The 21,801-nt window shown below is 57.9% G+C and overlaps 2 protein-coding genes across 7 annotated transcripts in view; both read left to right on the forward strand.

The window, feature by feature from the left end:
* Positions 1–13,943, forward strand: part of LOC122701636 (beta-galactosidase-1-like protein 3) — a 38,870-nt gene extending 24,927 nt beyond the window's left edge. Inside the window, exons 11-22 of one of the 5 annotated variants that reach the window (XM_043914814.1) lie at positions 1,176–1,313; positions 1,845–1,925; positions 2,451–2,557; positions 3,514–3,654; positions 3,960–4,031; positions 4,446–4,527; positions 4,978–5,065; positions 8,374–8,485; positions 9,289–9,371; positions 11,679–11,811; positions 11,917–11,975; positions 13,232–13,943. In XM_043914814.1, the coding sequence (XP_043770749.1) occupies positions 1,176–1,313; positions 1,845–1,925; positions 2,451–2,557; positions 3,514–3,654; positions 3,960–4,031; positions 4,446–4,527; positions 4,978–5,065; positions 8,374–8,485; positions 9,289–9,371; positions 11,679–11,811; positions 11,917–11,975; positions 13,232–13,253 (1,118 nt within the window). In that variant the 3' untranslated portion in view covers positions 13,254–13,943. Of the gene's footprint in view, positions 1–1,175; positions 1,314–1,844; positions 1,926–2,450; positions 2,558–3,513; positions 3,655–3,959; positions 4,032–4,445; positions 4,528–4,880; positions 4,946–4,977; positions 5,066–8,373; positions 8,486–9,214; positions 9,254–9,288; positions 9,372–11,678; positions 11,812–11,916; positions 11,976–13,231 lie in introns of those variants that run through there. The other 4 variants (XM_043914796.1, XM_043914805.1, XM_043914822.1 and 1 more) reach the window with 4 other exon arrangements.
* A 6,123-nt stretch (positions 13,944–20,066) lies between these two features.
* LOC122680122 (beta-galactosidase-1-like protein 2) overlaps positions 20,067–21,801 on the forward strand; it is a 39,202-nt gene continuing 37,467 nt past the window's right edge. The window contains exon 1 of one of the 2 annotated variants that reach the window (XM_043881155.1): positions 20,067–20,181. In XM_043881155.1, the coding sequence (XP_043737090.1) occupies positions 20,099–20,181 (83 nt within the window). In that variant the 5' untranslated portion in view covers positions 20,067–20,098. The remainder of the gene's footprint in view (positions 20,182–21,801) is intronic. The other variant, XM_043881242.1, reaches the window with a different exon arrangement.

The raw sequence follows: 21,801 nt of genomic DNA on the forward strand, positions 1-21,801 counted from the left end.
CGCTGCGGGGACAGAAGAGGGAGGGCCGGCTGCTGGGGGGCCCCGCACAGTCTCTGAGGGCGGGATGCATCTCCTGAACGTCACAGTGGCCTCTGCAGCTGAGGGGCCAGGAGGTGAGAGTGACTGGAAATCCTGGATCTCGGGCCCGGCTCTGCGGCCCCAGTGAGGTGGCCCCTGTGACCGCCTCTTCCCCGGAGCGCTGTTGTTAGGATGAAGTGTGGTGATCCGGGTAAACCGCCCAGAGCAGTGCCTGGAGGAGGTTGTTAATAGAAGTGATTTTCTACTAACGATAAAAATTTACAAAAGCAAGCTCACTTGTACCGGAAATAAAGACAACAATTGAAAGATAGTGGGTAACTGAGAAAAACCTGCTTTGAACTGCAAAATAGGGAGCAAATGAAAATAACTTCAGACTGCCACCAGTGAACAACAGGTTTCTGACCACGTGTCTGTCAGGCGCTGTGTGTATTCCTTCCCTATCAGTTAATTCTCACCCGTATGTGATGTGGGAGGGAGGGGGACCTTTGTTCAACAGACCGGGGAGCAGAGGCTCTGAGCGGGCAAGTGGGCTGAGCGTGGTCAGAAGGAGAGTGAGGGGTCAGCCAGTGCCGAACCCACGCCTGCAAACCTTCGTGTCCTTCAGGGCCAGCGTGGCCTCGGGGCACAAATGAGAAGGCAGTGGTCACTGGCCCCAGAGATACTACCCGAGCAGGTAGTTCACAAGAATAGACGAATTATTTGTATAATTTCAAAAAATTTAATGAGCACGAGATCCTTAAGTGATGCAGAGGCTCTCAGGATGCTGTTTAATAGATGTAGCTCAGAGTGAAATTCTCTGGGAAAAGTAACTTTTGAAAAGGCTCTTAGTATTGGAGAAGGGAGTGGCAAGCCACTCCAGTTTTCTTGCCTGGATCATTGCATGGACAGGGGAGACTGGGGGGCTACAGTCCATGGGACTGCAGAGAGTCGGACACAACTGAGCGACTAACACTTGCTTAGTTTGGCCAAGCTTAGTTTTCTAGGGTGGTTGTGGTCGATTCCACCTGCTGTCTGGTTAGATGCTCTGTGGACGCTGAGGGCCTATGGGGCAGTGCCAGAGAGGAGTGGCTTTCCTAGAGACTTCTGTCTTCTCTGAAGTTTTAGCCTTCGCTATTTCTCATCTTCCTCCTCTGCAGAGGTTGAAAAGAGTGTGTCTGAATTTATCCGATTTGGGATCTCCTTCAATGTGTACATGTTCCACGGGGGGACCAACTTTGGTTTCATGAACGGGGCCACGAGTTTTGAGAAGCACAGAGGTGTTACCACGAGCTACGGCAAGTGTTCTCCGGGAGGGGCCCCCCTGAGCCCTGGGGGCCCTGCGGCTTGACCGGGGAGGCCCCTCAAGCATCATGGGGTTCTTGGCCCCTAATCTGTGCTGAGCACCGAGAACTCCCTCACCTCTGTGTCTCCTTCCCTCTGACCCGCTCACAGTGCAGAGAGCAGGCTGACCTCGCCGCAGAGGGGCCGCCGTGACGTCTCACTCTGCCCCGCCCGTCCTGACCGTGGGCCCCTGCCCTGGGCTCCCCAGTAGAACCTGGGGTGGTGCCTTCTGGGCCCTGGAGGCCTCCTGGGCGGCTCGGCTGGGGGCAGATAAGTGTCCTCTGCGAAAGGAAGCAGGGCAGGCCAGGTGGCCGTGGCCTCGGACACGGGCATGGCTGCGGGGATGGCCAGAGAGGTCTGGGCCGGGAAGTCGGTTCCCACGCTCTTGGGGGGCCCTGCCCGGAGAAGGCGGCCGGTGGGGGGGCCTGCCTGGAGAAGGCGGCCGGTGGGGGGCCTGCCTGGAGAAGGCGGCTGGTGTCTTGCAGACTACGACGCGGTGCTGACAGAGGCTGGGGACTACACTACCAAGTACTTCGCGCTCCGGAACCTCTTTGAATCCATCCTGGGTACTCAGCTGCCATTTTGTTGGGGGGCTGCACCTCCTCGGGAAGTTGTGGGAGGGGGTAGGAGAGGGAAGGGTTCCCCGTGGGCAGAAACTTAAAAGGCAGTGAGGGCAGGGGCCGCCTTAGTTCAAACCCTGGTTTTCCCACCTGAGAACCACGTTGTTTTTAAGCCCTCTAAGCGACATCATGTTCTCTAAATGTGAAGAGAGTGGTGCTTGTCCGCTGGAAGTTGGAGTGACGGTTGACAAAGCTCTCTGCATGGAGACGCCCTCATGCGCTCCTGAGCGTCACCCTGTGAGCTGTATCTGCGGAAATTACGTTAGGGAGGCGCCTCCCACATGCCAGGGAGCCAGGCGGCAGCGGCAGCAGGCAGAGACCTCCGGCCCTGAGCTCCCCGGGGGTCTGGTCCCCCAGTGTCTCACGGCTGGAGGAACGCCGCTGGGCTGGGACCCCGTCTCCTGCGGCCCTGGGAGGGCGGGGCAGTGTGGGGAAGGAGTGGATGCTTCCCGCTGCCCGTTTCCTTTGCAGTCAGGCCCCTGCCCCCTCTTCCGAGTCCCACTCCCAAGACGGTGTACCCCTCCTTGAAGCTATCTCACTACCTGCCGCTGTGGGAGGCCCTGCCTTACCTGCAGAGGGTGAGCACCCCCTGGGCTCCGGGGACCTGGAGTGGCTGCTGGGGACACGGGGGCCGAGGCCACACAGCAGGGAGGCCCTCGGGACTTTCTGTGGAAGCGGGGGCGTGCTCCTAAGTTTTATCCATGTTTGGGACCAGCGGGCAGAGCCGGGGTGCCTCCTGGGAGGACCGTGAATGGGGGTGAACTGAAGAGTGGGGGGCCTGGGGGGGAATGGGACCGCAGAGATGCCTGCTCGCAGGCCCCGTACTGAGCGTGGCAGAGCCAGCAGCCCGTGCAGCTGGGCTCCGCGTCCTCTCCAGCACCGCCTCGTCCGACGGCAGGGCCCCCTGCTCCCCTTGAGACTAGGGTCCGTGTCCCCGCAGAAGAGAAGGCAAGCCTTGCTTGGAAGATGTCAGCTCTGCCTTTGTTCGTATTAATTTGTTTTTGCTCATTTCTTTGGCCATGTCGGGTCTTACTTGTGGCAGTCTTTGTTTTACTTGCCACATGGGGGATCTTTAGCTGTGGCATGTGGGAGCTAGTTCCCTGACCAGGGACTGAACCCAGGCCCCCCACATGAGGAGCACAGCGTCTCAGCCCCTGGAGCCCAGGGACGTCCCTGGGAGACGTTCCCCCTTGAGCTCACGGGGTTTCGCCTGCGCTGAGCCTCCTTCCACTAGTGAGCCGTGCCGCGCATGCTGCAGATGCAAACGCTCGCTTGCTCGATGCGTCGCTTTGCTCTCTGGCAAAGTCTCGACTGAGCTGGGACACAGTCGTTGACGCTGCTGGTTCTCAGGATTAGAGAGGGGGCCCCTCTGCCTGCCCCCAGGCTCCTGGTCTGTGGAGACTAGGGCACAGGCGTCGTCACACGGCGTCTCATCAAAGGGCTCTCGGGGACTGTTGGTAGGCATAGCCAAGCTTGCCCAGGGTCTTAGGGAGAAGGGCCTGGTCCTCACCCTGGCTCCCTGCCCACCTCTCAGCCAGTCACCTCTAACGTTCCACTCAACATGGAGAACCTGCCCATCAACAACGGCAACGGCCAGTCCTTCGGGTTCGCGCTTTATGAGATGACCATCTGCTCCGGGGGCCGGCTCCATGCCAACGCGCAGGACGAGGCTCAGGTGGGCTGGTGTCTGGCTGCAGGAGGACATCAGCCCAGCTCCGCCGTGGGGCAGGGCCAGTCGCTGGGCCCCTTTGCTGTTTGATATGCTTTTAAGCACCTCTGTGTGTGAGGCTTGATTGGGGTGGAAAAGGCCCATTTTACCTGTCGCGCTGTAAGTCTACTGGGGCCTCTCGCTGGGCCGGCTTCTGGCCGCCCATGGACAGCAGGCTGGTGGCTCCCTCCCTGGAGACTGCCCCAACCTCGATCTCCCTGCCCCTTCCTCTGGGTGGGCCTCTCCATCTGATGCCGGCCCTTCTTTTGTAGGTATTTTTGAATGAGACAAGTTTAGGGATTCTGACTGATGTTTATCGGGACATAGACATTCCTTCAATCACGGTATGTAACTTGGACATCAAGCTGCTGCCCTAGACCCAGGCCTCCAGCGCAAATGCGCTATTCCTGAGGCAGACCCTCCCGTCTCCCCCTCTGCCGGGGGTGATGGGCCCCTCAGGGTCCTGGCAGAAGGGCTGGGGCTGTGAGTCTGCGTGCGTGCCCCTGGCCCTGATGTGTCCTGGGCTTCAGCTTCTGCACTGGGGTGAGGGTGGACGTTTCCTGCCAAGCCCCTGGCTGGCTCTGTCTCAGTGCCACTGAGCCCCGGGCCTCTGTGAGGGTGGACCGAGCAGGAGCACTCAGGGTCCTTGGGGCGCCCTCGGCTCCCCCTCGCTTGTCTTCCATCTGGGACTCTGACAAGACTGGGCTCCAGAGGACAAGCCTTCCGTGCTGTGTCCCCATGAACTGGTCTGTCCCAAGCAGGAATGTCAGCTTCTAAGGATCCTGGTGGAGAATCAAGGACGAGTCAATTTTTCATGGAAAATTCAAAATCAGCAGAAAGGTGGGCTCTGGTAACAGCCATGCCCTCCCTGCCTTGTGACTTGGACCCGAAGGTTGAGGGTGGGATTGGAGGAAAGGCTGTCCCCCGGGAGAGGCGGACCCTGGGTCTGGGGACCAGCAGCGCCTGTCCCCCCGCCCCCCACTCCACCCACCACCCCCCACTGTCCCCCCATTGTCCCCCCACTGCCCCCCCAGTCCTGTTGACTCCCACTGCTGGGCCAGGCGTCCTGGCTCTCTGCTGTGGGACCCAGACCCTCTGGGGAATACCAGGGGAAGTTCAGGGCCTGGGTGGGAAGCTTTCCTGGTGGTTTGGAGACCCTCAGTCACCCAGGTCAGACCAATCCTTGCCCCTAGGCCAAGCCCCGGTCACAGATGACTCCGGGCTGTGAGTCTGTGCTTGGACACCGGAGAATGTCCCAGCCATCTGACCTCTGCTCCCTCCACTCTGCAGGATTGATCGGACCTGTTACTCTGGATAAAATTCCCCTGAGCAGGTTCACCATCTATTCTCTGGAACTGAAAATGACATTCTTCAAGAAGTATGCTCCTTCTAACACTAAACCTGACTCTGACCCTGACACTGACCCTAAACATGACTCTGACAGTAACTCTGACCCTGACCCTGACCCTGACTCTAACCCTGACCCTGACCCTGACCCTAACCCTAACCCTGACCCTGACCCTGGGCCTGGCCCTGACCCTGACCCTGGCCCTGACCCTGACTCTAACCCTAACCCTAACCCTAACCCTAACCCTGACTCTAACCCTGACACTGACTCTAACCCTAAATCTGACCCTGACTCTAAGCCTAACCCTAACCCTGACCCTAACCCTGACCCTGACCCTGACCCTGACCCTGACTCTAACCCTAACCCTAACCCTAACCCTGACTCTAACCCTGACACTGACTCTAACCCTAAATCTGACCCTGACTCTAAGCCTAACCCTAACCCTGACCCTGACCCTGACCCTAACCCTAACCCTAACCCTAACCCTGACCTAACCCTAACCCTAACCCTGACACTGACTCTAACCCTAAATCTGACCCTGACTCTAAGCCTAACCCTAACCCTAGCTCTGACCCTGACCCTGACTCTAACCCTGACCCTGACCCTGACTCTAACCCTAATCCTGACCCTGGCCCTGACCATGGCCCTGGCCCTGGCCCTGACTCTAACCCTGACCCTGACCCTGACTCTAACCCTAATCCTGACCCTGGCCCTGACTCTAACCCTAAACCTGACCCTGACCCTGACCATGGCCCTGGCCCTGGCCCTGACTCTAGCCCTGACCCTGACCCTGACTCTAACCCTAATCCTGACCCTGGCCCTGACCATGGCCCTGGCCCTGGCCCTGACCCTAACCCTGACCCTGACCCTGACTCTAACCCTAATCCTGACCCTGGCCCTGACTCTAACCCTAAACCTGACCCTGACCCTGACCATGGCCCTGGCCCTGGCCCTGACTCTAGCTCTGACCCTGACCCTGACTCTAACCCTAATCCTGACCCTGGCCCTGACTCTAGCCCTGACCCTGACCCTGACCATGGCCCTGGCCCCCGGCCTTGGCCCTGACCCTGACCCTGACTCTAACCCTAACCCTGACCCTGGCCCTGACTCTAACCCTAAACCTGACCCTGACCCTGACCATGGCCCTGGCCCTGGCCCTGACTCTAGCTCTGACCCTGACCCTGACTCTAACCCTAATCCTGGCCCTGGCCCTGACTCTAGCCCTGACCCTGACCCTGACCCTGACCATGGCCCCGGCCCCGGCCCCGGCCCTGACCCTGACCCTGACCCTGACTGTAACCCTAATCCTGGCCCTGGCCCTGACTCTAACCCTGACCCTGACCCTGGCCCTGACCCTGACCCTGACCCTGACTGTAACCCTAATCCTGGCCCTGGCCCTGACTCTAACCCTGACCCTGACCATGGCCCTGGCCCTGGCCCTGACTCTAACCCTAATCCTGACCCTGGCCCTGACTCTAGCCCTGACCCTGACCCTGACCATGGCCCTGGCCCCGGCCCTGGCCCTGGCCCTGACCCTGACCCTGACCCTGACTGTAACCCTAATCCTGGCCCTGGCCCTGACTCTAACCCTGACCCTGACCATGGCCCTGGCCCTGGCCCTGGCCCTGACTCTAACCCTAATCCTGACCCTGGCCCTGACTCTAGCCCTGACCCTGACCCTGACTCTAACCCTAATCCTGACCCTGGCCCTGACTCTAGCCCTGACCCTGACTCTAACCCTAATCCTGACCCTGGCCCTGACTCTAGCCCTGACCCTGACCCTGACTCTAACCCTAATCCTGACCCTGGCCCTGACTCTAACCCTAATCCTGACCCTGGCCCTGACTCTAGCCCTGACCCTGACCCTGACTCTAACCCTAATCCTGACCCTGGCCCTGACTCTAACCCTAATCCTGACCCTGGCCCTGACTCTAGCCCTGACCCTGACCCTGACTCTAACCCTAATCCTGACCCTGGCCCTGACTCTAACCCTAATCCTGACCCTGGCCCTGACTCTAGCCCTGACCCTGACCCTGACTCTAACCCTAATCCTGGCCCTGGCCCTGACTCTAACCCTAATCCTGGCCCTGGCCCTGACTCTAACCCTGACCCTGACCATGGCCCTGGCCCTGGCCCTGACTCTAACCCTAATCCTGGCCCTGGCCCTGACTCTAGCCCTGACCCTGACCCTGACTCTAACCCTAATCCTGACCCTGGCCCTGACTCTAGCCCTGACCCTGACCCTGACTCTAACCCTAATCCTGGCCCTGGCCCTGACTCTAACCCTGACCCTGACCATGGCCCTGGCCCTGGCCCTGACTCTAACCCTAATCCTGGCCCTGGCCCTGACTCTAGCCCTGACCCTGACCCTGACTCTAACCCTAATCCTGACCCTGACCCTGACTCTAGCCCTGACCCTGGCCCTGGCCCTGGGCCTGGCCTAACTTTGGAGACCAGGGAGCTTGAGGTCCCCAACCCCTCCCTTTGCAGACGAGGGGCCGAGGTTCATGGCCCCAGAGTGAGGTGCTCAGGGTTATCAAGGATCCTGGTTCCAGCAGAGCCCCTGACACAGAACTCCCATCCTGCGGGGGAGGCCTGGGGTCAGCATGTCCTGTGTGGGGGCCCGGGTCAGCCCATCCTGTGGGGGAGTCCAGGGTCAGCCCATCCTGTGGGGGAGGCCCGGGGTCAGCTTGTCCTGTGGAGGAGATCAGGGGTCAGCCTGTCTTGTGGGGGAGGTCAGGGGTCAGCCCGGGGTCAACCCGTCCTGTAGAGAAGGCCCAGGGTCAGCATGTCCTGTTGGGGGGCCAGGTCAGCTCATCCTGTTGGGGGGGCCCGGGTCAGCACGTCCTGTGGGAGGCCCAGGGTCAGTCCGTCCTGTGGGGGAGGTCAGGGGTCAGCCTGTCCTGTAGGAGACCTGGGGTCAGCCCGTCCTGTGGGGAGGTCAGAGGTCAGCCTGTCCTATGGGGGAGGTCAGGGGTCAGCCTGTCCTGTAGGAGACCTGGGGTCAGCCCGTCCTGTGGGGAGGTCAGAGGTCAGCCTGTCCTGTGGAGAGGTCAGGGGTCAGCCCGTCCTGTGGGGGTCCCGGGATCAGTCCATCCTGTGGGGGAGGTCAGGGCTCAGCCTGTCTTGTGGGGAGGTCAGGGGTCAGCCCGTCCTGTGGGGGTCCCGGGGTCAGCCCATCCTGTGGGGGAGGTCAGGGGTCAGTCTGTCTTGTGGGGAGGTCAGGGGTCAGCCCGTCCTATGGGGGTCCCAGGGTCAGCCTGTCCTGTGGGGGCTCGGGGTCAGCGTGAGCCTTGGCACTGGGAAAGGCTTTCCTGCTCCTCATGTGTGGCCCCCAGGCTCCGCTCTGCACCCTGGAGGCCTCTCAGGGGCCCCTCCTCAAGCCCTGCCTTCCACCTGGGCACGCTGATGGCTGGCTCTTCCCCGCAGGATACCTTCCTCCAGTTGCCCGTGAGTGAGCGCCCCTCTACGCACGCCTGTCCTCGCGGGGTCTGGAAGGGAGGCCCCCGCGTTCTTTCCCTTCCTCACTTTAACCAAGGTTTCCAACAGGTTTCAGTCCTCCTAACTTTTCATTGTTTAAGAAATAATACATCAAAGCACAGTGAAAATTTCAAATAATAATATGTAGACAGCAAAGGGTGTGGGTTCTCTCCCCACCCCCCCAACTCCTCTCTACTTCCCAGAATTAGGCGTGGCCAACGGTTTCATGTGTGGTTTCATGAGTAACTGTGCTTGGACACACACATGTCACCCTTTTACACTAAGGGCATTGTTCCATAAAGTGTATTCTCCAATTTGCCTCCTTTCCTCGGATATTATTTTTTACCTAGTATATCTTCTATATGTAAATACCTGCATAATATAAAGCACAAAATATGAATGTACAGATCAATAAATTATCACAATCAATAAATTATCAATAAATTATCACAATAGTGAACACCATAAAATTACCATTGAGATAGAAACGAAACATTGTCAACACCCCTCCCAGTGCGCACCTCCCCTAACAGGTCCCAATGCAGAGAGCAGACTAGTTAATGAGGTTCCCTGAGACTGAGCTTTCCCGGATGAAACCTGGGTGTGTGTGAGGTGTGAGAGCTCCGCTCCGCTTCCCGCCTTCTCTTCCTGGGTGAGCAGGCGCCTCTAGGGGAACACTGTTTCCATGTCTTCCCCCAGGTGTTGGTCCTGGAATTCTTCCTTGGATCAGAAGCAGATTAAAACCACATAGCTTATATGGTTGTTCTCAACAGTGGTGGTCACCCCTAGTACCTCGTAATTGTTTCTGGAAGCAGAAGCCCTGCTGTTTGAAAAAAGACAGCACCGCCTGTCACAGGTTGGGAGCCTCGGCTGCCCCCGGATGGCAGGGGGCTCTGTGCCCGCTCTGGGTTCCCCTCCTCACTCCATACCTGGGAGCCTCGGCTGCCCCCGGATGGCAGGGGGCTCTGTGCCCGCTCTGGGTTCCCCTCCTCACTCCATACCCGGGAGTCTCGGCTGCCCCCGGATGGCAGGGGGCTCTGTGCCCGCTCTGGGTTCCCCTCCTCACTCCATACCCGGGAGTCTCGGCTGCCCCCGGGTGGCAGGGGCTCTGTGCCCCCCCGGGCTCCCCTCCTCACTCCATGCCCGGGAGCCTCGGCTGCCCCCAGGTGGCGGGCGCTCTGTGCCCCCCCGGGCTCCCCTCCTCACTCCATGCCCGGGAGCCTCGGCTGCCCCCGGGTGGCGGGCGCTCTGTGCCCCCCCGGGCTCCCCTCCTCACTCCATGCCCGGGAGCCTCGGCTGCCCCCGGGTGGCGGGGGCTCTGTGCCCCCCCCGGGCTCCCCTCCTCACTCCATACCCGGGAGCCTCGGCTGCCCCCGGATGGCAGGGGGCTCTGTGCCCCCTCGGGCTCCTCTCCTCACTCCATACCCGGGAGCCTCGGCTGCCCCCGGGTGGCGGGCGCTCTGTGCCCCCCCGGGCTCCCCTCCTCACTCCATACCCGGGAGCCTCGGCTGCCCCCGGGTGGCGGGGGCTCTGTGCCCCCCCTGGGCTCCCCTCCTCACTCCATGCCTGGGAGCCTCAGCTGCCCCCGGGTGGCGGGCGCTCTGTGCCCCCTCTGGGCTCCCCTCCTCACTCCATACCCAGGAGCCTCGGCTGCCCCCGGGTGGCGGGCGCTCTGTGCCCCCCCGGGCTCCCCTCCTCACTCCATACCCGGGAGTCTCAGCTGCCCCCGGGTGGCGGGGGCTCTGTGCCCCCCCGGGCTCCCCTCCTCACTCCATACCCGGGAGCCTCGGCTGCCCCCGGATGGCAGGGCGCTCTGTGCCCCCTCTGGGCTCCCCTCCTCACTCCATACCCGGGAGCCTCAGCTGCCCCCGGGTGGCGGGCGCTCTGTGCCCCCCCGGGCTCCCCTCCTCACTCCATACCCGGGAGCCTCGGCTGCCCCCGGATGGCAGGGCGCTCTGTGCCCCCTCTGGGCTCCCCTCCTCACTCCATGCCCGGGAGCCTCGGCTGCCCCCAGGTGGCGGGCGCTCTGTGCCCCCCCGGGCTCCCCTCCTCACTCCATACCCGGGAGCCTCGGCTGCCCCCGGGTGGCGGGCGCTCTGTGCCCCCCCGGGCTCCCCTCCTCACTCCATGCCCGGGAGCCTCGGCTGCCCCCGGGTGGCGGGCGCTCTGTGCCCCCCCGGGCTCCCCTCCTCACTCCATGCCCGGGAGCCTCGGCTGCCCCCGGGTGGCGGGCGCTCTGTGCCCCCTCTGGGCTCCCCTCCTCACTCCATACCCGGGAGCCTCGGCTGCCCCCGGGTGGCGGGCGCTCTGTGCCCCCCCGGGCTCCCCTCCTCACTCCATACCCGGGAGCCTCGGCTGCCCCCAGGTGGCGGGCGCTCTGTGCCCCCCCGGGCTCCCCTCCTCACTCCATACCCGGGAGCCTCGGCTGCCCCCGGATGGCAGGGCGCTCTGTGCCCCCTCTGGGCTCCCCTCCTCACTCCATACCCGGGAGCCTCAGCTGCCCCCGGGTGGCGGGCGCTCTGTGCCCCCCCGGGCTCCCCTCCTCACTCCATACCCGGGAGCCTCAGCTGCCCCCAGGTGGCGGGGTCTCTGTGCCCCCCCGGGCTCCCCTCCTCACTCCATACCCGGGAGCCTCGGCTGCCCCCAGGTGGCGGGCGCTCTGTGCCCCCCCGGGCTCCCCTCCTCACTCCATACCCGGGAGCCTCGGCTGCCCCCAGGTGGCGGGCGCTCTGTGCCCCCCCGGGCTCCCCTCCTCACTCCATGCCCGGGAGCCTCGGCTGCCCCCAGGTGGCGGGCGCTCTGTGCCCCCCCCGGGCTCCCCTCCTCACTCCATACCCGGGAGCCTCGGCTGCCCCCAGGTGGCGGGCGCTCTGTGCCCCTCCGGGCTCCCCTCCTCACTCCATGCCCGGGAGCCTCGGCTGCCCCCGGGTGGCGGGGGCTCTGTGCCCCCCCGGGCTCCCCTCCTCACTCCATGCCCGGGAGTCTCGGCTGCCCCCGGGTGGCGGGCGCTCTGTGCCCCCCCGGGCTCCCCTCCTCACTCCATGCCCGGAAGCCTCAGCTGCCCCCGGGTGGCGGGGTCTCTGTGCCCCCTCTGGATTCCCCTCCGCGCTCCATGCCCGGGAGCCTCACCTGTACTGTGCAGTGACTGTTCCCGGATCTCCAGCCTGCTTCCCTTGCAGGGCTGGAAGCACGGGTGTGTGTTCATCAATGGCCGTAACCTTGGGCGGTACTGGAATATTGGGCCTCAGGAAGCGCTTTACCTGCCTGGCTCCTGGCTCCAGCCGGGCACCAATGAGGTGGGTGGCCCCAGCCCCCCTTTAGGGCTCAGACCCGCCCTCACCCCAGGCCTGCTCATCCTGCAGGGCTCACCCTTTCTTCCGCCACCCTGCCTGTCCTTCCAGATCGTTCTGTTCGAGAAGGAGAAGAGCAGCTCAGATATCTACAGCACAGACATCCGCAGGTGGGTGGTACCGGGTCCAGACAGCCTTCTTCACTGACCGAGTCCATCCCCAGGTGCACTTTCAGGCCGAAGATTATATCCATAATATCACAGAGCATTGCCTACAGTAGCAGGAATTGAAAATATCCTAAAAATCAACAGGGAAATCGTTATGTTTATTATAGTAAATTCATGTGATGCTGATTTCAGCCTTTGAAGAGTCTCCAAAACCTTCAGTGAAAGATTTTCCAGTTAGACGCTCAACCTGCAGCATGTTTTAGTCTTTGCTCAAAAGTGCTTCTGGGGCAGATATGAGTAAAATGAACGTGCTTTATTTCTGCCTCTCCATACTCAGCTGGGAGAAACGGACCTGTCTTTGGCTGAAGAGAGGGTGAAGAGAGAGCGTATTGTATGTTCTGTCTGGAGACTCCTGGTGTGTGTGTGTGTGCATGTGTGTGTGCATGCATTTGTGTGTGTGTGTGTGCATGTGTGTGTATCTGTGTGTGCATCCATTTGTGTGTGTATGTGTGTGTATGCAAATGTGTATATCTCTGTGTGTGCATGTGCATGTATGCATGCACTTGTGTGTGTATGGGTCTGTGTGCATTTGTGTATGTCTGTGTGTGAGTGTGCATGCATTTCTGTGTGTGTATGTGTGTGTGCATGTGTGTGTATCTCTGTGTGTGTGCATGTATGCATGCATTTGTGTGTGTACGTGTGTATCTGTGTGTGTGTAGTTGCGGAGGTACAGGGGCAGTGAGCAATGTCTTCAGGCTTTCCCTCCCGTCTGTGTGTCTCCGTGGTGGTCTGCTGGGTCATCCAGTCAGAGAAGGAACAACAGTGTGATTGTTGGCTGTGACACGCGTGAGACAGCAGGGCCTGGCATGGAGCATCTGTTATGACTCCTGAGCCGTCTGTGTGTAGTCAAAGCTCTTTCTGGTCGAGGACAGATATTGGTGAGAGAAGCCCCGCGGTCGTGAATACTGCAACCAGCTCTCTCAAAATGGCAGCACTGGGAGGCAGTCCCTTACAGCCCTCCCTCCGTGTCTGAGGGGACTGATTCCAGGACCCCCGACGCTGCTCAAGTCCCTTACAAAACTCGGTGAGCAGACCATCTGCATATGATGCACACACATCCTTCCCTGTACCGCACTTCAAATCCTCTCTAGATTACCTGTAATACCTAATACAATGTAAATGCTACGTGAATAGTTACTGACCCGTGATAAATTTAACTTTTGCTTTTGGGAATTTTCTGGAATTGTTTTCCCGAGTAGGTTTCGATTCTCGGTTGGTTGAGACGTGGATGTGTTACCTGTGGATGTGGAGGACCAACTGTGCTTATAATCCAAATACAGCACCTGGCTTGAACTCAAAGCAGCGCACCAAAAACAGACTTATCACTTCGTTATGTTGTGTAGAGGTTTCAAGAAGTTTAGCAAGTAATCTGGTGTCCAGAGGGAAGAAGGAACCATCCTGTTTGGCAGGAGGAGAAAGTGAGACTGCCTTCTACTCCACTGTTGGGAATGGCTGGCTCGACTAAGGAGAATTCTACCATGAACCATACAACTCCTACAAAGGACCTTATTATTGTCTGGGGCTTTAGACTCAAATTCATGGAGTCTGTGGAGAAAACCAGAAATCAGAACCATCAGATCACAAGAAAATATTATACCTCAGATATGATGTATACATCATTTCTAAACATGAGAACTATGCCCAGATGGAAAAACTAAGGCTCAAGGAGATGTGTCTTTTTTTGATGACTATTGTGTTTTTGATTCACTCTTCTTTTGCTTTCCTATCTCTGTTCTAATTATTTTCTATTGTTTTAAATTGTGTATCTAAATGAGGTGATGTGGGTTTACTAAATTTACTGTGATCATCGTTTCGTGACGTATGTAAGTCAGATCATTATGGCGCACACCTTGAATGTATGCCATGCTGATGTCAATTCTGTCTCAATAAAACGAGGAGGAAGAAAAGATGCAAGAGCCCATTTCCTTCCAGAACCGCAGTGGTGCCGGGATGGAGGCAGGTATGTCTCATCCACCGGTGCATTCTCAGCCTCCAACACAGAGCACCAGCTCAGTACGGCGTCCGGAGCAATCTGACCACGTCTGTCGGGGGTAAAGGATGTGAAGCGTTTCAGGGGAGGGTCGCAACTGAGGGTCACTCAGTCTTGGTATATTCTGAGAGTTGCAAATAACCTGTCACACCCGGGTCTCCCTCATTGCAGGCAGATGCTTTTACCCTCTGAGCCATAGTCCAGGAGGGTGAGAGTGTATGAAAGTTCTTAATAATTGTTTTCGTAGATGATATTGATAGTTTTCGTAGGAATCTTTAACCATTGCTTTATTTTACTTCAACTAATGCAGTTTTAATGATTCACTTTGTGGCGTCTCCCACACGCATGCCTACATCTGAAAGCGAATGATCAGATACTCAGGACAGACTCAGAGGGCGCAGCTGGTGCTCACCGCCGACAGCTCACACGGCTTGTATCTGCAATCGCTCTGCCACCAGGCAGGCGTGCTGCTGTGCATGGCCCCGCCTGCTCACCCCGGAGCCCGCCTTCCCCAGCCCTGGCCCACCCACGACACCCCCTCAGGACGTGGCTGCAGAGATGCACCACATCCATTCTGCTTCAGTGCTTTCCGTCTCTTTGATCACGATCGCATATCTGTGTCCAGTCTGCGATTTCCTTCTCCCACCCGAAGTGGAGATGAAAACTGGTCTGTATCCTTGACTCAGGGTCACAAGCCACAGCTGCTTTCCTATTTCTCTTTTCCTCTTGCAGCAGATATCCTTGAAGGAGGCTTGTCTGCTTCGGCCCGAGGCCCCTCGTCCTCCCTAGCCCGTTCCGCTGCCCCAGCCTCTCCACACCTCCCTGCATCACAGTTGCCAGAGTCCTCGGTGGACCAAACCCTCCGCAGGCCAAGCAGCTGGCCGGAGCTGGGCTTCTGGGCCTCTGGACAGGCCGACCCTCCCAGTCTCCTCCATCCCAGGGACGGCAACCCTGTTTCCTCCTCTTTCTCAGGCCCAGCATGACGGAGTCATTCTCGAACCCTCCTTATTTTTTCTCCCCACAAACGATCCAGGAATCAAAGACTCCTCCCCGTGCCAGGCTGCCACTGTCTCAGCACACGGACATCTGCAGTAGCCTCCGGTCGGTCCCCTTTCTTGTACTGCTGCCCACTCCTGGCATCCAGATGACCTTAGGAAACGCAGTGGATGCCACGCCCAGAGCCTGCCCTGGCTCCTTGGCTCATTGAGTCAGAGCTCTGCAATGGAAGGCCTGCCTGAGCGGTCTTGGTTCCCCTGGCCTCCTCCCTGCAGGCCTGCCCGGCTCCCGACCTCCCTGCAGGCCTGGACCCCGGGGCATTGCCCCCCGGGGCCCTCTCTGCTTGGCCGGCCCCTCCTCAGCCCCGCACACAGGTGATGACTCAGGGCTTTGCTTGGCAACGCCCGCTTGGTGAGGCCTCCTCTGTACATGGCACCCCCGACACCCCCTTCTCTCGTCCGCTTCCTTCATGCTGTGGAATTGGGACATGGGCCTTTTGTGGAGTTTGTACCTGGACCAACACCTGGAGTGACAGGTACAAAGGCACGGCGGTACAGCACGAAAGATGACTGCGAGCGGTTGGAGCAAATCATCCACGAGACACAGAAAGGCCACAATGCAGCTGCCGCTTCTGAGGTGCCGGGCGCGATGGCGGGGTCCCTGCACACAGCACCACCGGGGGGAGCGCCTGCTCCCCACGCCCAGCCCCCCAGGGAGGAGCCCCCCTACTGCTCTGGCTCCCTGAACTGCAGCAGGGGGCCCGGTGGGCTCCCCTGAGCCCTCCTCTGGCCTCTGGCCCACCCACAGGTTAAGAAGCCCAGGGTTGGTGTCGCCTTGAACACAGAGGACTGATTGGTTTGTGCATTTTTGCTGTTCCGCTTCCTCAGCCGGGGCAGACGTCTCCGAGAGAGGGGCCACTGAAGCCTCCCCATACCCGAAACAGTGCTCCGCACACAGCGAACCCAAACGCTGTTGATCCTGTCTGGATGAATGAACGCTGTTGAGTCAGATCTTGCTTTTCAGTCGCCCAGAGGCTGAGCTGCAAAGTGGCCTTTGGGAACCGCCCAGGCCAGCGCTGGAGCCGGTGCACCCCCGGCAAACACACAGGCCCCCAGCACCCCGGATGTGCCTTTCTGGGGAAGCTTTGACTGACCGTCCCAACTCGGACCCATTTTCCTTTCTCGTTTCCTGAGGACAAGGATTTTATTCTTTTTTTAAAAATAATTTTAATCGAAGGCTTATTGCTTTACAGAATTGTGCTGGTTTCTGCCAAACGGCAACATGAATCAGCCGCAGGTATATACATGCCCCCTCGCGGACAGTGGTTTTCCGCGTTCTTTTCATCCAGGGCTGAGATGATGCTCACTTACTCCCAGGCGGTCCCCCTGTGCTCCCACCGGCTCACTGTTTCTTGGCTCCAGACTCTGGCAGCTTGACATGGAAACTGGGCTCCTGGTCCTCTCCTCACCTCTCGTCCACCCTTGTCTCCACGGCGGGTAGCGGGAGAGTCCTGGGAGGGGAGGAGGTCAGCAGTACCTCGTTCTTTAAGGACCACTTGTTTCGTTCTGTTTTCTGCACACCGGCATGGGGAAGTTGGCCTGTGCAGGTTACCGTTGCGGGTATTAGGTACGATCTGCACACACACCACTGTTTACAGCCCCATTGGCCGGGTCACTGAACTGTAGCCTCCCTGCCCAGTGATGTGAGAATTCCATGCTCTGCTCAGGGTCACGAGCAATCAAGCATTCTGCAAAGGAGTATCTTGAAGGCATCTCTTGCTACTCTTTTAAGAACCCGAAATCTTGGCTCCTCAGCAAACACGTCTGGAGTAGCACCACCTCTGCAGCGCCGTCCAGGTATCACTGAATCCTGATGGAGTAAATGTGTTCTTAACCCAGGAGTAGGGCATGTCTACAGGTCTGTAGCTGTCAGCAGGTTAAGGGGTAAGGATTTCTTCTGTAGCACTGAGTTATTCACAATTTCCCCCATAAATAAAAACAAAGGACACAGGGCTGGGCTAATTATTTCTTGGTTTTTATAGCCCATGTCGACAAGTTTAATATCTGAAAAAAAAAAAAGGAGAATCTGATACTGTTTAAATAGTTTAAGGATACCCTGGTGTTTAGTGGACTGTGCTATTTATTCATTTATTACTTTTGCAATAATTTGTGTGAATCCTAGCTCCCTTAAAAAATACATTTGTTTATTTGACTCTGCCAAATTTTAGTTGCTGCTTGTGGGATCTAGCTCCCTGACCAGGGATCAGACCTGGGCCCCTTTTATCGAGAGTGTGGATTTCTCGCCATTGGACCAGCAGGGGGGTCCCGGGACTGTGCTGTTTGCTGCTCAGCAGCGTCCCCAGGAACCAGGACAGGTGTGTCTGGGACGCAAGCGGGAAGGGCCTCACCTGCAACCCCTTCCCCGTGTGTCTCCTGGGCCGTCTCTCACTCCAGTTACACCAACACACTTTTATCACAGTCTTAACACCTATCAGGCAATTTTATGTCTTAAAAAAAGTGGATAGAAGATGCTGGCTTTGGGGCGTGCGCTCAGGGGGAGAGTCTGCGCCCTGGAGCCTTGAGGGCGGCTCCGGCCTGGGCCAGCCCCAGCCACCCCCCACCCTCTGCCACTGCACCACGGCTTCCGCCTGCCTGTTTGTTCCTTCCTTTCTGTCTCTCCTGGGTTTAACTTTCTCTAGCTGACAAATATCTGCTTAATGCTGGAAAAAAACTCTTCAAAGTAAACGCAGCTTCTCTTTGTTCCAGAAGTAAAACCTCATTGTGTTCCTAGCAGCTTTTCAAGTCCAGAGCTCTGTGCAAGTGCAGCATACAGTTTTAAAACATGCAGTGGTGTGTGTGTGTGCCTGCATGTGTATTTTCTAGAAACTCTGATGCTGTGAAAAACATCAGCCTCCCTAGACATGTTTCATATTTTCTTTCAGTAAACTCTGAATTTTGTTCTTGGGATGAGTCGGGCTTGTGATTGCTAGAAAGCATAAATTTGCCCAAATATCATACAACTTCCTTTGTGACATAATTCTGTGCCAAAATAAGACTTTTATTCATCTTTTCCTAAAATTTGAGGTTTATCTGGACATTTTTTAAATTAAAAAATTGAAAGTGGTAGGAGTGAGGACCAGAACAAGTGGACCCTAAGGCAGAGAATATTTCAGTTGGCCCCTTGCACCCATCTCCATGCTATTCAAATGTGTGCCAGACACATTTGTCTAAAGAAAATCTATAATGTTTTGGCTTTTTACATGATCAGTTCAGTTGCTCAGTTGTGTCCAACTCTTTGCAACCCCATGGACTGCAGCACGCCAGGCCTCCCTGTCCATCACCAACTCCCAGAGTTTACTCAAACTCACGTCCATTGAGTCGGTGATGCCATCCAACCATCTCATCCTCTGTCGTCCCCTTCTCTTCCCACCTTCAATCCTTCCCAGCATCAGGGTCTTTTCCAGTGAGTCAGCTCCTTGCATCAGGTGGCCAAAGTATTGGAGTTTCAGCTTCAGCATCAGTCCTTCCAATGAATATTCAGGACTGATTTCCTTTAGGATGAACGGGTTGGATCTCCTTGCATGCAGTTCAAGGGACTCTCAAGAGTCTTCTCCAATACTCCAATACCACAGTTCAAAGCATCAGTTCTTCAGCGCTCAGCTTTCTTTATAGTCCAACTTCCACATCCATACATGACTACTGGAAAAACCATAGCTTTCACTAGACAGACTTTTGTTGGCAAAGTATTGTCTCTGCTTTTTAATATGCTGTCTAGGTTTCTTCCAAGGAAAAGCTTTATTCTTTTAATTTCTTTAATTTGTCTTTTATTTATTTTAATTTATTTAAATTTAATTTCTTTAATTTAAATGTCTTTTAATTTCATGGCTGCAGTCAGTATTTGCAGTGATTTTGGAGCCCCCCAAAATAAAGTCTCTCACTGTTTCCATTTCTTCCCCATCTATTTGTCATGAAGAGATGGGACCAGATGCCATGATCTTTGTTTTCTGAATGTTGAGTTTTAAGCCAACTTTTTCACTCTCCTCTTTCACTTTCAAGAGGCTCTTTATTTATTTTTTTTCATTTATTTTTATTAGTTGGAGGCTAATTACTTTACAATATTGTAGTGGTTTTTGTCATACATTGACATGAATCAACCATGGATTTACATGTATTCCCCTCAAGAGGCTCTTTAGTTCTTTGTTTTCTGCCATAGGGGTGGTGTCATCTGCATATCTGAGGTTATTGATATTTCTCCCTGCAATCTTGATTCCAGCTTGTGCTTCATCCAGCCCAGCATTTTGCATGATGTACTCTGCATAAGAGTTAAATAAGCAGGGTGACAATATACAGCCTTGAGGTACTCCTTTCTCGATTTGGGCTTCCCTGGTGGCTCAGCTGGTGAAGAAGCCGCCTGCAATGCACGAGACCTGGGTTCGATCCCTGGGCTGGGAAGGTCCCCTGGAGAAGGGAGCAGCTACTCACTCCAGTATTCTTTCCTGGAGAATTCCATGGACTGTATAGTCCACGCGGTCACAAAGAGTCGGACACGACTGACCGACTTTCACTTTCACATGATAAGTCACTATTTAAAAAACTTTTCTCTTCAGCATTTGAACTGCTTTAAAACACTGCGTTGGCTTTGGAAACCTTTCGCACCTATCTCCAATTCAGCGCGCCGGGGGTGACTTTACCCGCGTGTTCAAGTGTGCAAGGGCTGAGCAGCGCGCGCCCAGGAGGTCAGCTTCTGTTTGCACATCTCCAGCTGCAGTGTCTCTGCCATTCAGAGAGACTCTCAGGGACAGGCCCCCGGGAGGGGATCTAGCGCGCGGTGACGGGGCTGAGGACCGGAAACCGCCGGGCGCCCCCGCCACTCTCCGCGAGGCCCCGCCCCCGCCCCGCGGCCCCGCCCCGCCCCGCCGCGCCGCCTCGGGGCGGGCCCTCGGTCTGCAGCCAATGAGCACCGGCGGGCCAGGAGCGCGGCGGCTTGTTGCCTCGGCGACCGGCGCGCGGCCCCGCCCCCGCCGAGCCTCCCGGTCGGGTTCGGACTCCAGCGCCAGTGGGTCCGGCGCAGTGGACGCACGATGCCCAAGTGGGGCGCGCGGCGGAGGCCCGGCCTCCTGCTCGGCGCGCTTCTGCTGATCGTGTGCCTCCCGGTGCTCCGCAGGTGAGCTGACGCCGCGTCCCGCGCACCTGCGCCCGCGCCCGGAGCCGGCCCGGAGCCCCCAAGGGCAGTCCCCACGGGGCGACCCCCCGGCCCCGTCCGACCGGAGCGCCGGCGCCCGGTCGCTCTGTGCCCCCGGAGCCCAGGCGCTGCACGCCCGGCCCCGGCGTCTGCGCCCAGCCGGGGCTCCCCACCCTCCTGCGCAGGGGGTACGCGCAGAACTGGCCATCAGACAGGGGCCAAGCGTGCGCGCCCCGAATTTTCCTGCCGAGCCCCAGGCCCACTGCTTTTCTCCGAGGTCCCCACATTTTCTGCCAAGCCTGCTGCGAGGTTTCTCTGTTCGGCTGAGGTCAGAGCTCCAGCTCCGTAGGGTCCACTTGCCCGGCCCAGCGCGGTCCCCAGGTCTCTGTCCCGCGGGTCCTCCAAGCTCCTTAGTCTGGGTGTGGTTGCCCCGTTCTCAGGATGCGTCTTCCCCTTGCCCACCACCAGCTCACCAGCTCACCCCTTCCCACTCCCCATTCCCTTATAACATGTTATCTGGGGTTGCGTTTGGGGATAGAATGCTTTACCCACCACCTATGCCTGTGCCTGAGCCTAGACTTTTCCTACCGACTCTGTTTATAGGATTTTACAGCTGTGACCCTATCTCTCAGGTCAGTGCCTGGAACTTTCCATATTCAAAATGTCCAGTGTTTCGGGAAGTCAGGCAGGGACGCTGGTGTTGAAGCTGAAGGCTGAGCCAGTGGACCTGCTGCAGGCACACTGCCCTCAGCTTTATCTATTGCTTCTTTCTGTGTCCTTGTCACTCCTCTGGGAGACTGCGATGTTTGGGAGGGAGCGAACTCTTTCCCTTTGCACCTTTCCAAGTCTGAGGTGTCACCTTTGTTTCGGAGGTGACGAGGGTGTCAGCATTGTTTGGGAGAAGGAAATGCTTTTCTGGGGCTCGGAAAACTTCAGGGCATCCCGTTTCCCCAGCTGCTCCCAAGACTTTTCCATCCTGTCTGTGATCTCTCCCCTTCCTCTTTGAGAACTGGTCCTAGCCCTTGGAGGCACAGGGCTGACGCAAACCCCAGAGTGATCCCTCCAGGCAGAGGTGGCAGGAGCCTCTGGCATACACCCATGTATCCAGGAGACCACACCCCAGGGAGAAAGGCCCGCCGCGCAGGAGGGGCACGTGCTTGGATGCTGGAGGTCAGAGAGGCAGCAGCCCTTGGGGAACCCAGACAGGTCATGGGGAGGGGGATGGTGGCTGAGACAGGCTCAGGATGGGCCAGGCAGGTACCCTGACAGTCTCCAGGAGGAGGCGCAAGAAGGGGGCGGGTGCTTGTTGGGGTCTGGAGGGAGAGGAGGTAAAGAAACTGGGCTCTCGCAGGCGAGGGAACCTGTGTCCATCTGGCAGCAGGAAGAGTTGGGTCCGTGGAGCAGCCTAGACGAAGGGCAGCGGCTCCTGCCCTGGCAGCGGTGGGGCACGTTCAGCGTTTAGGAAGGACACCGCGTTCCTGCTGCGCCTTCTTTCTCGGCCGGCGAGCCAGAGGCCAGAGAAGCTTGGGCTGGGTCAGGGCTGCCTCTGAGGTCCTCCGGAATACTTGTCTCCTTGCGTCTTTCGGGCTGCCTCTCGCGGGT

Source organism: Cervus elaphus, chromosome 1, assembly GCF_910594005.1.
Source record: "Cervus elaphus chromosome 1, mCerEla1.1, whole genome shotgun sequence".
In the NCBI taxonomy this organism is placed as follows: domain Eukaryota; kingdom Metazoa; phylum Chordata; class Mammalia; order Artiodactyla; family Cervidae; genus Cervus; species Cervus elaphus.